Source organism: Hippoglossus hippoglossus, chromosome 11 (genome assembly GCF_009819705.1).
Source record: "Hippoglossus hippoglossus isolate fHipHip1 chromosome 11, fHipHip1.pri, whole genome shotgun sequence".
In the NCBI taxonomy this organism is placed as follows: domain Eukaryota; kingdom Metazoa; phylum Chordata; class Actinopteri; order Pleuronectiformes; family Pleuronectidae; genus Hippoglossus; species Hippoglossus hippoglossus.
The window spans coordinates 10,874,365-10,889,722 of record NC_047161.1 but is presented as its reverse complement, the minus strand read 5'-3'; the positions used below and the strand labels follow the sequence as shown (position 1 = coordinate 10,889,722).

The 15,358-nt window shown below is 43.5% G+C and overlaps 1 protein-coding gene across 7 annotated transcripts in view; it reads left to right on the top strand.

Moving 5' to 3' along the window:
* Window positions 1-15,358, top strand: part of elmo1 (engulfment and cell motility 1 (ced-12 homolog, C. elegans)) — a 105,791-nt gene that overhangs the window by 64,626 nt on the left and 25,807 nt on the right. For 5 of the 7 annotated variants that reach the window (XM_034599933.1, XM_034599935.1, XM_034599932.1 and 2 more), the window contains one exon: window positions 6,988-7,124. In XM_034599933.1, coding sequence (XP_034455824.1) covers window positions 6,988-7,124 — 137 coding nt within the window. Of the gene's footprint in view, window positions 1-6,987; window positions 7,125-12,313; window positions 12,769-12,913; window positions 13,014-15,358 lie in introns of those variants that run through there. The other 2 variants (XM_034599937.1, XM_034599936.1) reach the window with 2 other exon arrangements.

Here is a 15,358-nt window from a genome sequence, read left to right as displayed (position 1 = left end):
CCTTCAGAAGAAACCGCCATGAAGTGTATTTTAGTTTAAGATGTGGTATTTGATACATGCGTCCAGGGGCAGCTCTGACTCAATAGAAAACTCACAGCTAGACGTGTGGTTACGTAAGCCTCAGATTTTATTTGTGAGAATCTGAGGTGTCCGTGAAAGCAGATGCTAAATTTGCTGGCGTCGTGTCTCGGCACAGAGCGCTGATGGATTCTCCACATGCCTCCCTCTTTGTCTCATTTTCTCCTCCCTCCATCTGCTGCTCCCCCTCTGTCCTCTAATGCATCTTGACCATCGTGGGGTACTCTGCATGCTAAAATGGTTTAGTTATGTAATTAGAAGCCGCAGAGGGAAATAAGGCTTTGACTTTTCCCTGTTTGCATCATTGTCCAGTCCAAGTTCCTCATACACTCCTCAAAATGAAGTGGAATCATGAATAAATGACACGACGGCATACCTGTATGTGGAAGAGGCATAGTTTGCATTGCAAGTGCATTGATGCTGTGGTGTTTTTGCTGCAGCATGATAACACAGTCAGCCTGCGAAATCATCCAGCAGTGACTGGAACGCAAAGATGGTGCTGACACAGCTCACAGGAAAAACACACACACACACTTGCACTTGCACTTTTATTATTGTGAGGACACTTATTGACGTACTGCCTCCCTTATCTCCTTACCCAAACTTTAACTTAATTCTAAACCTAAAGTCTTAAACAAAATGTTCTCTTTCCCAAAATAGTCGAAACACACACACGCACACACACACCCACGTCACAGTTGGACATCAGGGCATGCTGGTATTGTAATTAGACTGAGGATGACACCTTTCACTGTGTATTCATCATGTGGCATAGCTGCAAGGTGATTCTGAGGGTTGTTTCACTTTATGCACACACGCAAACAAATACACACTGGACCTTGACAGGTGTCAGGGTGGCATTCAGCCCCACGTCTCGCTCACACATACAGAGAAGAGGCACAAACGGACACACAGCCGCAGACACAAACACTTTCAGACACACACATGCTTAGTCACCTCTGTCGTGCCCAGGAGTCATGTGAGTGGTGGCCAGTTGAGTAATTAGCCCTTGAGTTGACGTCACCAAGCCCCCGGAGGTCTCACGTTGAACGGACTGTGGTTGGAGCATGACAGGCGACAGCTGTCCCACACTCAGGCACAGGCTTGCATACACACACACACATACACACAAACAAAGTCACATATCCACTGCGGGGGAAATTGCCGTGACCCCTGACCTCAGCTCGAACACGCACACGTCCCGGTGGACGGGCGGATGGGGAGAGAAATGACAGGAGAGGAGAAGTGTCTGCAGCCTCTGAGTCATTTTTGTCTTTATGATGATATAGTGTGATGTTGTGGAGCATCACTGCACCGATGTGTCTAATTTGTCTGAAACCAATGACTTGGAACGACACTCGGCCTACAGAGCTCATGACGCATTCATGTCATGTGGTTCTGATGAAAAGCATGAGCCACCGAGGCAGACAGACCATCACGTTCGCCTCCCAGTTGTAATTCCCAGATATGAATATTGGACATTTCTCTCTTGATGTTTTCTCCATTGAAAAGAAATGCATAAACACGTCAATAACTACATAACTTTGCAAAAGTTTGCAGGTGTAATTAAGATAGAAAATGAAGGGTCCAAAGTACTGACTCCACATGTAGAAATAACAAGAATGGTGAATACCTCTGCCAACAGTCCCCTTAGATTCAATCAAGCTGCAGGAAATTCCACACACTCAGATCAGGGTTAGGGATCAGTTCAGTAAATAATAGATGCTTTTCTTTTCTTTTTTGTCAAGATCCATGACTTTTTCTCTGAGGAAATTGATGAAAATATTTTTTTTAAAAGACCTTACCATGTTAAAGAGAATGGGGGGGGGATGATGTTGCAATGAACAATATAAACATTTTTTATATTGATCGTTATCAAGCAAGAAAAGTCAAACTTCTGCTAGTTCCAGATTCTCACGTGACAATCAGCATTTTTTTAACGATATTGTGACATTTTCAATAGATAAATCTAAAAGATGATGAAATAAATAGGTTCAGCCCTATTGTGACACTAAAAAGCCTTCACTCTGAAATGTCTGTCTACAAAACACTGACTCCCTGCCATGTCCAAGGGAAGTTGTAGTGAAGTAGAACTCTGAGTAGGAGGAAAGATAGATGTATTTTTTTTCACCTATGTGTCACATAACCAGATGTACCCTGAAATCTTTTCTGTTTATCAATTTTAAAGATTCATGAGGTCCATGCAGACATATGGTCCAGCACAGCGTAAACTGGTCATCGCAGTGTCGTGTTACCTAGTTCATGGGTGGTGCAGGGACCCAACATCTGGCTGTGCAGATGGAAGAAAACCATTGTGGGCAAAGAAAAGTGATCGCAGCCCATTTTCCATCCGTCTAAATTTGTTTCCTCTGGACCCATATGCTCAGCCGAAAAGCGTCATAAATTGTGATTTAAACTGATAGAGAGTTCATATCTACCCCGCTGCTCTGTGGCGTGTCATCCAGCTCCAAACAGAATTCAGTGTGTGTGTGTACATGTGTGTCTGTGTGCGTGCCCCAGGCTGTGTGACTCATCCATCAAAAAGTGTCAGACTCCGCGGGCACTCGATGTGTCCAGTTGTCCAGCCCATCTCGATGACCACGTCAGCCTGCCTGTGGGAGACGGCTGTATCTCAGGTGGAAGGAATGAAAAGAGGTTTTACGTAACTTGCTTCAACCAATTAGGAGCCTACTTCACAAGTTGCGTAGCCGCAGGTTTGGTAGCTGTTTATGAAACACGGGTGTCGGCAGATGCGGTTTTCAATAGCTAGTGTTGGTATCATACAGCTAAACTCAAGAGGGGAAAAACAGCTACAATGCTTTACTCTGTAGGTCATCACTGCTTGATTCCCTCACTCATCACTTCTTAGTACTCCGTAGTAGTAGTAGTACTAATACAAACACTTAGTAGTACTAAGTGTTTGATAAAAGGAGTCAATAATTGATCTGTTGCATTTTAAGTTTATTGTTGTTTTTATAGTATACATACATAAATACATTTTTTATTTCTGTGTCTGCATTGTCATTCACATGCATGCATCAGTAGTCTTGAATGTGACACACACACATTTTGCTGCAGTCACACTCAGATTAAGGTCACGTGCAGTCTAACGATTTAGGGCAAGAGTGGCAGAGAATTGGGATTTTCCTCTTTTTCTTTTTTTCTTCCTTCAATACGATCGGCAGTATGCAGTCAATCCAGCCACAAAGCCGCGTCACTCAGTGTTTTGGATGTTACAGAATTTCGTTGTGTTTAGTTTTATCATTGCAGCCTCCGTGTCAGTCATGATGATGCTGAAGCATTGCTCTGGTTAAAATCCAAGGCTTGTAAGCCTTAAAGCAATAGTTACCTAATCACAGCAACATGACTTTGCACTCACTTAGTGCCATCTCTCCTCAGGCAGATCATTTTAAGTGCATTTGTGAATTGTTGAGGAAGATTCAGCTGTGACATTCCAGCCAGCTGGAAAGAAGCTGCAGCCTCTGCAAAAGAAGTTGTTGATTTTTTTGTTCCCCCATATGTGGACTTTTTATTTTGAAAGAGCTATATAGTAGGACACATTCAAACAGTTGGTGGTTCCTCAAGGCCCAATGAAGTCTAGTGCGGTCTGTTAAGATGGTGTTGTTCTGGCTCCGTATTTCTGTGTAACTATAAAGTTAAAGTGCTGACTTCCAGAGCGTTTACATCCACATTCAGTCAAAATCGTAGCTTCTTTTACACACACCCCTCAGGGTGAAAGTGAAACATCTACGTGTCACGAAATCTTGAGTGGTGGGGTTTTTAAAAAATCAATAGAAAACAGGCTACACTGTATGTTTAAGACTACAGTCTCCCATCGATAAAAATACTACAACCAGTGTACTGCTGTGTTTTCATCGCTGGAGTCTGCAAAAGAAGATGCAGAGCAGCTGCGCCCAGATTTCCCCTCTTAAATAATTTCCTCAGCGTGGGTGAATTATGTTTGTTTGATGAAATATTCAGTGATCCACACTCTGGAACCATTGGGGTAAGTTTGCGGAAAGAGTATTAGAATACACAACACTGTTTGTGAACCGCACAAAGGTTTTAGAAAACCCATATTTTCCCTGTTTCTATTGAGACTAAAACATGAGAGGAAAAAGTGGTTTCACATGTTTGTAGAGCAGCACAGTCTCCGGACTTAAACCCCATGGAGCAGGTTTGGGATGAACTGGACAGAAAGTGAAATCAAAGTGCAACACAGTACGTTGATGGGAACAGTATTATTGCAGCACCATTAGGAGGAACCTTCTGAACAATATTTGATTTCCATTGTAGAGAAAACATCTCAAGTGTGACGCGTATATGATTTATTATGCCTCTGTTCCAGCGACAGACGGTGGCCGAACGTATCCCTTTCCCATTGCAGAGGAAAGCCAGATGTTTGTGGGGTTTTTTGACCAGTGGAAAATGTGCTTTAGACTCACAAATGAACTGATTAGGTTTGGTTGGTCAAAGGTTAAAGTTCAAGGTGATGGTGGTCTCACTAGACATATTTCTGGCCTCTTGAATGGGACATCTCAAGTTGGCCTTCAGGGAATTTCTTTAAATTTTGAAGTCAAAGTTGAACTGATTAGATTTCACCGTGACCTCCTATGGGCCAGTCTGCACTGGTTGGCGGAGGCATGCAACCGCAGGACAGTAAGTCTAGTTTATTCCACGATTTGATTTCAGAACCACAAACGGTGAATTATGTACCATTCAAATACCAGATGGAAAAATTGGCGATTGCAGAAGTTTGACCAGCAGTTTTGAGCATCAACACGCGATAATGATGTTTTGTCTCATTGTTGTGCCTCTTCACGTCCTGCTGGTTCCTGCGAGAGTTTAATAAAACTGTTTAACAACTCAGCATGTGCCTCGCGGAACCTCCGGATGGAGAAATATCTGTTCAAGCCACATGAGATTGCTCACTGACCGTATCTCCCATATAAGCCTTGACATGTAATTCCACTCACCTTGCCACCTCAGGGCACTGTCAGTAAACACTCTATTTATCTCAGAGGTCACGACAAACTTCAACCCTAACGAGAAGTTTTGCAAGTCGGCCAGAAAGGGTATTTGACTGAGGAAGTTTTTTCTTTAATTTGCCCTTTTTTCGTCTCTCTCCTGCTTTTTTCCCCCTTCTTCTGTCCCTGAGCGCAGTTTACTGTTGACTAAGCAGCCAGTCAGCATCTGTTTTGGCTCACCTCCATTAGTTTCCTGATTGACTGCCGGCACTGGTAGCACATCCCCCCTGGATTTCTCCACCTCGCCCGCCCCCTTAATCTCCCATCCATCGCTCCAAATCACGGCTCAGGTCGCCTCCGGCCATCACTCATTACACTGTGAAGTTTCAATTGCTGCCTGACCCCCTTCCATCCAATTTCATGGCTGCTCGTGGTGAGCCACTGCCCCCGCCGCTGCGTGTGGAAACTCTTTAATTGAACCAACCTTTGGCGCAAGACGGCCTCTCGTCTCGGCAAGACGAGAGGGGGACAAATTTAGTTCAAGTGACTGTCAAGCCTTGTGATTGTATCTCCTGGTTAATGTGGTTTGGGCACTCGAGAGCTCTGTCTGGTCCTCTTCCCTCTCGTTCGGATTTTCCAAACACACCCTCGCGCAAATAGCGGCGACTGAAATGCCTCGGTTACGCTGCTAATAAATAAAATAAACCACCTCTGGCTCCGGAAAATGAAAAATCACAACTTAATCCAGTTAGAACAGTGTTCGCTGGTCACAATTTATCTCCAAGGAATATTTAGTTTTTGAAGTTGATGAGGAGCTAAATTTTCAATTACACAGAGCCGTGCTTCTTTGGGGAACGATATCTCATTCACAGTGGTTGTGTCTATGAAATGGCCTATAAACGCATTAACTTCCTGCCACGTCTGTAATGTATAATCAGAGAATCCCTCCCAGGCCAATTAGATTATCTCCCATGAACAGTCTCTCTAATCTCATATTACTTTGTTATCTGAATAAATGAGTTATTTTGAATAAAAGTCTTGCCTTCGCCGACGGATGATTTATTCATCGACGCTTATGTGTCAGAATGATCTTGTATGATCTTCAAATCCATTTACCACTTTAAATGTAATCCAGAACCTTTCAGCAGCAGTTATTTGATGACTTTCTCTGTAACATTTTCTGGCTAAGTGATATTTTCTTGCAGTAGCCGTGTGTGTGTGTGTGAGTGTGTGTGCGTGTGTGTGTGTGTGGTCCACTTTTCACTTTTAGAATTGAGCATTAGTCAGGTGTTCAGGTCCAGGCTTGGGGCCACCTTCCTTCAGGCCCAATTACAGATTTGTAAATTTCAACGCCACCATATGGCATGGGTCATTAAACAGGGTGGAAAAGTAAATGGACCTTTTCTGGTCAACTGGCAGATCTGTTGCTGTCCTTGTAGAGGTTAGGAGTCGTGATCTGGTATTTGGATTAGTTTTACTCAACTCTGACTCAGGTGGTATAACACACCCATAACTCTCACTCCAGTTGTGATCTCTGTTGTCTGTAAACTCCTGCAAAGTTCAGTCTTCCAAGTTCTTCAGTTATTGCAGAACTGACTGAACTGACTGAAACCCCTTGACTAACTCGTGGACTCTATGTCAAGCTGTGACATTTAGCCCATGAATCTCTTGGGTTTATGGGAAATGGAGTTACTTTAAAGGCAGCGAAAACACAAGAATATTGATGATAACGGGATTAGATTGTTTTTCCAAATTGTACTTAATCTGAACGTATTGAGATATTGCATTAGGTTCTGGACTAGAACCAAGTTTCACTCTGTGTACATAGAAGCTTAACTATTATTACTTTGTAAACAACTTTACATTAGTGTTAAATAAGCACTGGAATTTTTGTGCTGAAACTGCTACTGGAGGTGACGGTGCATCTCTCTTGTGTCCACAGCCAGTGAAAACTGCCACGACTTCCACCCCATGTTCTTCACCCACGACCGCTCCTTTGAGGAATTCTTCTGCATCTCCATCCAGCTGCTCAACAAGACCTGGAAGGAGATGAGAGCCACAAGTGAAGACTTCAACAAGGTACGTTTGATGCATGTGTGTGTGTGTGTTTGGGAGGTGGGAGGGTCCGCTGAATAAAAACCATTGCTGTGTCCCAGTTCCATTCATCCTACCTACTACGATCTAATTGTAACTAGGTTTGAGTTTGGAGAGCATTCACACTGGCAATGTGACAGTTTAAAGAAAACATGATAGTTACATATATATTTATATGTTCGTATGATTGAGTGCTGTGACATAATGTGATGCTGATGGACTCCTCACAGCTGGAAACGGGTGACAGAAACATTTAAACAAAAGTTTCCAATTGTGAAACTGGCAGCTACTTTTTCATATTGATGTTGTATTTGTGTAGTAATCATTGGTTGGAAGCAGCACAACATATACAGTTATATACCTCATAACAGATGAACATGCTTTAGGTGTTTCCTTTGAAAGGGCGCCCATTGACAGGGGGAACTGCTCACGCTCATCTTATGGACTTTTTTTCGAGTTACAATATTTTCGTACATTGTTTTTTTTTCCCCCTGAGATGAAACATTAGCTGCCTCCATTGGCTGAGCCGCTGATTAGGCTCCTATGTCTTCATTTGGAGCTCATTGGAGTCTGGATGAAGATGAAAAACTTCCTGGCTAACGCTGACTCGCCTCACAAAGGAAAAGTGTGTGTGTGTGTGTGTGTGTGTGTGTGTGTGTGTGTGTGTGTGTGTGTGTGTGTGTGTGTGTGTGTGTGTGTGTGTGTGTGTGTGTGTGTGTGTGTGTGTGTGTGTGTGTGTGTGTGTGTGTGTGCGCCAGACGGTGATAGTAATGGGGTGTTTATGACAGATATTGTGTGTTGTGGATTCAGTTGTAGCAGTCAACAGACACTGTGGCTGTTCCCTGCTTTGTTAAACTAATTATGATTATTTTATGGAATCAAACAGACCACTGTGAGCTTCAAGCCACCACGTGTCCAAGTCGCTGCTGACACAGTTATTTGTTATGGTCCAGGCCTTTACTCATATTTACAGGCTTTGATCAGCATTGGAAAAGTGCCTCACACACACAAGTGAGCCAGTCCGTCATTCTGCGTTTGCTCTGCAGGTACAGTCCTCTTGGTCCAAGAGGTCTCTCTACTGTGAATGGACACAAACTGTGCTACATGAAGGCGACACTGTGATTCAGCCTCCAGCATCCCACAGATAAAGGTTGAAGAGTTGGCACTTCTTGTTTTAGTTTGTGAATGGAGTGATTTTGGTGATGGTTGAGTTGCATCGTCTTCTGTGAGAGTTAAATGAAGGAAAACCTCAGTGTGATGAGGATGAGTCTGACTGATTTTTTAGGTTGCTCAGCTTTTGGAGCAACGGCTGTGATGTTTTAATGTCCCTCAAGTCACCCTTCATGTTTTGCTTCTGGGAAACACAAACGATTTCTTAGTTTGAAACGACTGAAAGTTTCATTGTTGTTTGTGAATTGTTGGAAGGAGACATTATAGGACTGTGAGTCACTGCAGTTGGAGATACAGATCCTGTGTTTTGGTGGACATCACCTGCATTTAAAAGGATGATGATGAGATAATGGCTCGATTATTCTTTAGAACTGTTGCTATGGATTTCCATTTTATTTTGTTTTGTTTTTTCCATTTCCATTGTGACACAGGAGATTTGTCATGTACATCAATTAGTCTGATGATTTAAATGTTAAATTAAAGGTCCCAAAAGTTGGAGTTTACATAATGGCCGATGTACCAGGAGGGATGAGACCATCTCTAATAAGCTTAGAATGACTACCTCCTCTCATGTTCAGCTCCACTTAAAGTTCAGCCTCGAGGGGGTGAGAACAAAACTCACATAGTGTACAAACACCTCCCCTATAGCGAGCAATCCTATTACCCAATCCCGTCCTTCACACCCCTCCCTCAAAGGGCGAGAGTCAATTTCGATCGGGCCGGGATAGATGATGCTTCCCTTCATTCTCCCCTCCTTCCTCCCCAACCTCCTCTTTCATCACACGGTACCTCAGGAGTTTGAAATTCAGCAGCAGCTTGTCGATTGTAAGACTGTTTGGTCTCTCGGGCTTCCTATCAGCTAAATGTTGCGCGCTGAGCTCTGCGCTCCCTGCCTCAAACGCCGAGGCTCCGTTAGTAACTGCTATGAACTTGGAAACACTCTGGAGACGTCGGCCCCTGTGATGATGTCGGAAAGTTGTCATTTTCTACCTAATTCTGTCAACACGACACAGAGTTGTTTGTTTGTAGCTGAAACAGCCCCTGACTAGAAATCCCATTAAATAAAACATCTTAACAATGGAGAGGTGGAAAAATACACAAAGGAAGAGCTTGACATAGATCCCATTAAATCCTGAGCATTAGTATGTTCAATTTTAATATTAATAAGAAGGATATGAGTTTTAAGTGCTTCACATAGTCAATAAAGCTAGTAATCAAATTTAGGTTGTAGGAGAATACAAAACAAAAACATTGAAAGTCAAAGGAGATCAGATTAAAGCATCTTTAGCTTTCGCGCTACAACATGTGAAATGGAAAACGATGTGTGGGCTGTAATGAGGAGGGGGATTTGTTCAGATTCCCAGTTACTGAAAGGTGGGCAAGGCTGAGTGAATACAGAGCGATACAGAGCGGCCACTCACACATCCTTTACTTGAGTTGGTACATTAGGAGGCAGAGAATGATGCAGTCATGAATAATTTAGTCCGAACTCTTTTAGAATTGTAAACAATGTTTTTTTCTGCCAGCAGTAGCAAACACACATCTCTGACCCATGATATCGCTCTGGTCACTGCGACAACCCAGGGCCTAATTGCCAAATGCATTGTATATGCAATATATTCCACCATATGCACAGGGGTAGTTATCTTGTATTTTTATTATATCATGTCTTTATGAGAACAGGAAAGAAGCAAAGAATTGTTTTTGGGTGAGAGAATTTTAAAAGTAAGAACATGTTTGTAAGTTCGGAGGAATGTTAAAGGAATGGTAATAAGATTAGTGATTTGAATACACATATTTATTATGATGAATGACATAATCATAATGGCAAGAGGTTTGGTTCAGAAATATGTGCGAGTGTAACACATCTCTCTGCCACTGATTTTCAAGTGCAGCGATCTAATTAATTAACTGCCACCGACTGAAGGCACTGTGGAAGTTTCTAGTTGAGGCAATCTGTCATGTAATCGGACACTGGTGTTGTATAGTCAGTTTTTATGGCTTCCTCAAAGAGACTCACGTCCCGTCCACACTATTGTTGATGTTTTGCAAAACAAGCTGTTTCCTCTGCGTTTGGGCCTCTTGTCAACATTAAGTCACTAAAATTGTCCAAAGTGCAGATTTTGAACGGCTCCAGTTTCTGTGTACCGGTGTGTTCATGTTAAACGGAGCATTTTAGAAACGATGACATCACAGCTTACTTTGTTGCCAGAACCAACAAAAACAATGGCGGCTATAAACCGGTTTCTCTGTTTGGTTAGCACTGCTAGGTCTAATTCAAAGTTTGCAGCTAAATCCCTGCCCAATATTACTTGGACTATGGCGTACATCTGTGGTATTTGATGGGTTGTTGATGTAGGCTTTATCGCCACCTACTGGCCCAGCATGTTTGTTGGGACGTTTGTCGTCGTTTTTGTGTTCTCGTCTGGATGGAGATATTTTGAATCGAAGGTCATGAGGACAGAGAATTTCTTATTTAAATGAGGGGGGGGGGGGCTATCTGTTCAAAAATATATCAGCAGTCGTGTACACAAGGCCTTGGTCTTTAAGAGTTTGTTAATCACCAGTGGGAAAAGATAGTTTGCACAAATATGCTTCAGTTTTTTAAACACACACGATCTTGAGAGATTTTTCTCTGCATTAACATTCAGCTCGACAGAGAAATGTCAACAGCACAATGTGACAGATTTATCTTTTTTATCAAAGAAATCCTGGCTGCGCTGTGAAAGGACTAGTCGGCTCTGGAGCTATTATGTGTGTTGCCATTCAGTGCCTGTGCATTCAGTAAATGAGGATATATCCTCTTTAAGATGTGTGGGAGGATAATGAGCTGTGTCAAGGATAATTCTGAAGCCGTCCACTTCAAAACCCAGATAGTGCACGGCTGTGATTTTCCTGCAGCTCCTGCGGTCGCTGCCAGATACAAAAAGCACAGACCTCTCTGAGGTGTGGAATACTCAAAGACCTTGTTCAGGTTGTATTAATGTTTGGGTGTGCACGACGTGACGCGACGCTGTGGCCCGCGTGTGCACACTTCTTAGACGCTGATGGCTTTCTCATTGGCTGGCTCTTCACGGCTGACTGAACATCTGCCTTGTATGTACACAAAGACACGCACACACACACACACCGGGTCTTACATGAAAACATGGTCATTTTGACAAAGGCTTAAATGAATCTCAAGCAATAAAGCTCTTAAGCCTGCACACACACACACACACACACACACACACACACACACACACACACACACACACACACACACACACACACACACACACACACACACACACTGGTAAAGCCACCATACACTCTGTCCTTTATGTTTCCTAAATGTGTTTAGTAAAAGACATGGTTGTAAAGAACGAGGTGTGTCTGTGTGTGTGTGTGTGCTGTTTGTACATAATCTGTATACTGTATGAGTGTGTGTTTAATGGAGGCAAGTGTGATGCTCCCAGGGCACAATGCCGGCCGTCAAGCAACCGTTTCCCCTGTTTCCATAGCAACTCCTGTCCAATTACCGCTGCTTCGCCGCACCATACTCTGGTTCTGTTTCTGTGTGATGGAGCCTCTTCTCCGCAGCATGTGGGCACGCTCGTGTTTACGTGCGCATCAGTCTATCAGAGGCTCTATCTTGTACGGCTGCCTGTCTCTTCATCCAAACATCTGCGGCGAGAGCTTCTCCTCCTTCTCTTCCTCCCCACAGGAGGAAAACAGAAGCCTTCATCTCTCTCTCTCTCTCTCTCTCTCTCTCTCTCTCTCTCTCTCTCTCGCTCTCTCTCTCTCAATAAAAAAAATGAAAAAACAATGTAGCGGCTTACAGCCACTCAAAATACCCCTCCTCCTTCTTCTCCACCTCTTCTGTCATCCTTCCCTCCTCCCCCTCCATCTAAATCTCTCTCTCCCACACATATGCACACACTTATCATGTGATCCACTTGCTGCGCCACCATTGGCGTCTCTGATCATGGCGTGTGTCCAATCAGGGCATAAGCCCGGAGATCAACATAAGAGAAGCTGAGCAGCCTGGCTGATGCTCTTAGAGTCACAGGGGGAGGGAGGGAGGCAGACAGAAATATCGTAGTGGAGGGTAGATAAGAAGAGTTTGTCTGAGAAGAAGCAGGGAGTGTTTTTATTTGAACACAATACGCTGAAAGAAAAATTCAAGCAGGAAAACTGAAGGACCAAACCACCAAGCCAGGAAAGAAGAGAGGAGACTAAAGGAAGAGGTGCACAAACTGTGTTGACAGACGGCTCTTCCCTTATTGTGGCTAACACTGACGCTAACTGTCCACAATAATTTGCACCGCTCTTCCAAGGAGCCATCTGCTCCCTCCATCCACCCTTCCAGCCACCCCTGTCTCCCATCGAGCACTGGACACTCCTCTGGCCAAAGCACGAGGATTCATCAGTCACTGTGGAGAGTATCACACCACACTGGGAAACATGGAGGTGACGTGTAAGTACCAAGAATGCAAAATGAGTATGAGAAGAGAGAGTGGTTTTCGAGGGGTAAGCATGGATGGGTGGATGGAGCGAGGGTCGGTGGTAGTAAGGGAGGAAGAGGGGAGCGCTTGTGTTGTTGCCTGGCTGCAGGGGAGCAGGAGAGGATGGAGTGAGGATTAAAAAAGGTAGGGAGAGATGGAGAGGATGAGACAGGGAAGGGACAGATGGGGCCATGCAGACTCGACGAGGCGTAAGCAGGTTAGACAAGGATCCACATCACAGTCTTTTCATTAACACACACATGCACGCACACACGCATAATCTGCTAGATTACCCCCACAACTACATGCATGCATACACGCATCTTCTGTTCACCTACCCCCATCACACACAGGCATCATCTGTATTCCAGTGTACAGTGTGCGTGTGCGTGTGTGTGTGTGTGTGCGTGCGCGCGCGTGTGTGTGGTGGGGGGTTGGGCTTTGTTGTTGTGAATGGGATTACTTCACATCACCAACACCCACCATTTGTCACCAGAGGAATTCAATGCCACTACTACGGCTCCTCTACACTCCACACTGTGTGTGTGTGTGTGTGTGTGTGTGTCTGTGCGTGCGTGCACGTGTGCGTGCGTGTCAGTCCTGGATGAGCTTCAACCAGTGTTTTAGCCAAAGGGGTCTGACACAGGATTAGAGCGAGGTCAGCCCCACACTGTACAACAGGACTCTGTGAAATCCTGCCAGTACCTGATTTCATTTGTTTTGGTCAATTCACTGTATATCAATATCCAGCCAGTGTCCTTTTATACTCTTTGACCAGGTAACCTTCTATTTTAACATGTGCTGAATTCTTCAGTTTATTAGTTTTGATTATTGATTATTGATGAATTAGTAAATATTTATGAAGCTGCTTTTCTATGTTTTATATCAATTCAATTTGAACACAGTGCAATCTGAGTTTTGAGAATCGCGATGGTCTTTCAGTATTTACTGACAAATTATAAACAAATAATAATTAACAAACTACAACTTGGACTCAGTCAAATGCATTATTATCATTGCCAAGGCCATGAATTATTTCCTGAGAAATTAACGAGAATGTTGAAAAGAAATTCCTTGATCCAGATCAAATGGGTTCCTTCCTGACCCATAGTGCACCTTTCCACCAAGTTAACTGGAAATCCACGAAGTTGTTTTTGTGTAATCTTGTTTACAAACAAACCAGCATGCAAACCAATGAACTTGGGTGGAAACATAACCATGTTGGTGGAGTTAGTAAAAGAATAACACACTAAATGTATAATACAGTTTTTTGGGCAGTGATTTAGTTTAGAAGTTCAACACTACTCACACATTGTATATGTTCATTCAATAGGAAGGTGCAGCCAGGTGAAGGTTATCGTAGCTGAGCATAAATATAAGAGGAGAAAATAGCAGATGTGGAAATAAACCTCCTACCAGCATTTTTAAAGTTCACATTAAAATGTTGTATCTTCTCTTCCTCTTTTTGTTTGTTTATTTCTTACAAAAAACTATTTCTGAAATTGATTCACAGTAGTTTTGCCTGGGTCAGGGCCAGTCTGGCTGCTTTAATTCTCTTGGATTCAGTTTCATATTCAAGAGATGAATAGATACTGAATGAAGTGATATCAGTCTCCTCGTTCTCAACAAGAAAGTGAATGAGCCTATTTCTCCAAAATGTCAAATGATGTCTTTTATCAACAGTGAAACTTTATTTGCTGCTCTGCACCGCACAGTAAAACATGCCTTTTGAGCTGAAACCAAATTATGTGACTGTACTGTGATGAAACGCATCAACGCTGGTGCTCATATTGAGTTTTGGCATGTCATGGGGTGGAAATGGATGAACGCAGCCCCTACTATTTAAAATCATTCTGAACTTGCGAGGCCAACGCAAGGGGACCTTTTTACGCTGCATTCCTCCTCAGTACCAGTGTCATCACGCTCATTTTCAAATATACTTCTTCCTGATCAAAAGTCATCTATGGTGCAATGGTTCACACCTGTGCTTTCGACGGCTGTAGCAGCTCCACCGGACTGTGTCCTTTTCCCTCAGACCCTCATACCTCAACGATGGTTTTAGATGGCAGCATGTCCCTTGATAGCGGCCCCTCTTCTTCTTTTGCGATCTGCATTTTTCACGAGACCTCATGCTCGGGTCCTGGAGCTCCGGCTTCAGGCATTACTGGGCCTGCAGCTGATGGCTTAAAGTGGTGCGCATCGGGACCTCCATGGTCCTCCACCACACTAATGCCTGCTCCAGGGGATCCTGGAGGGGATAAGATCTTCACCTCTATTATGGAGTAGTTGGAGTTAAGCTCAGAGCTAAGGGGGAAGTCACATTTTAATGAAAGTGTCCCCCAAATGGTGAGCCAGGTTCATCATCACAATCACAAAAAAAAACGTTTCTATTCACGTGTTGTGTAAAAAAAGCAAGAACCCTTGAACCTTGTGAGTCACTCTTGACGAGCACTTCAGCTAAATGAGACAAGCACACATGTAAAGCAAACACTTTTTTATAGGTGTTTGACGTTTTTGCTCAGACCAGGGTGAAACAGGAGAGTAGATAATCTGCTTTGTTCA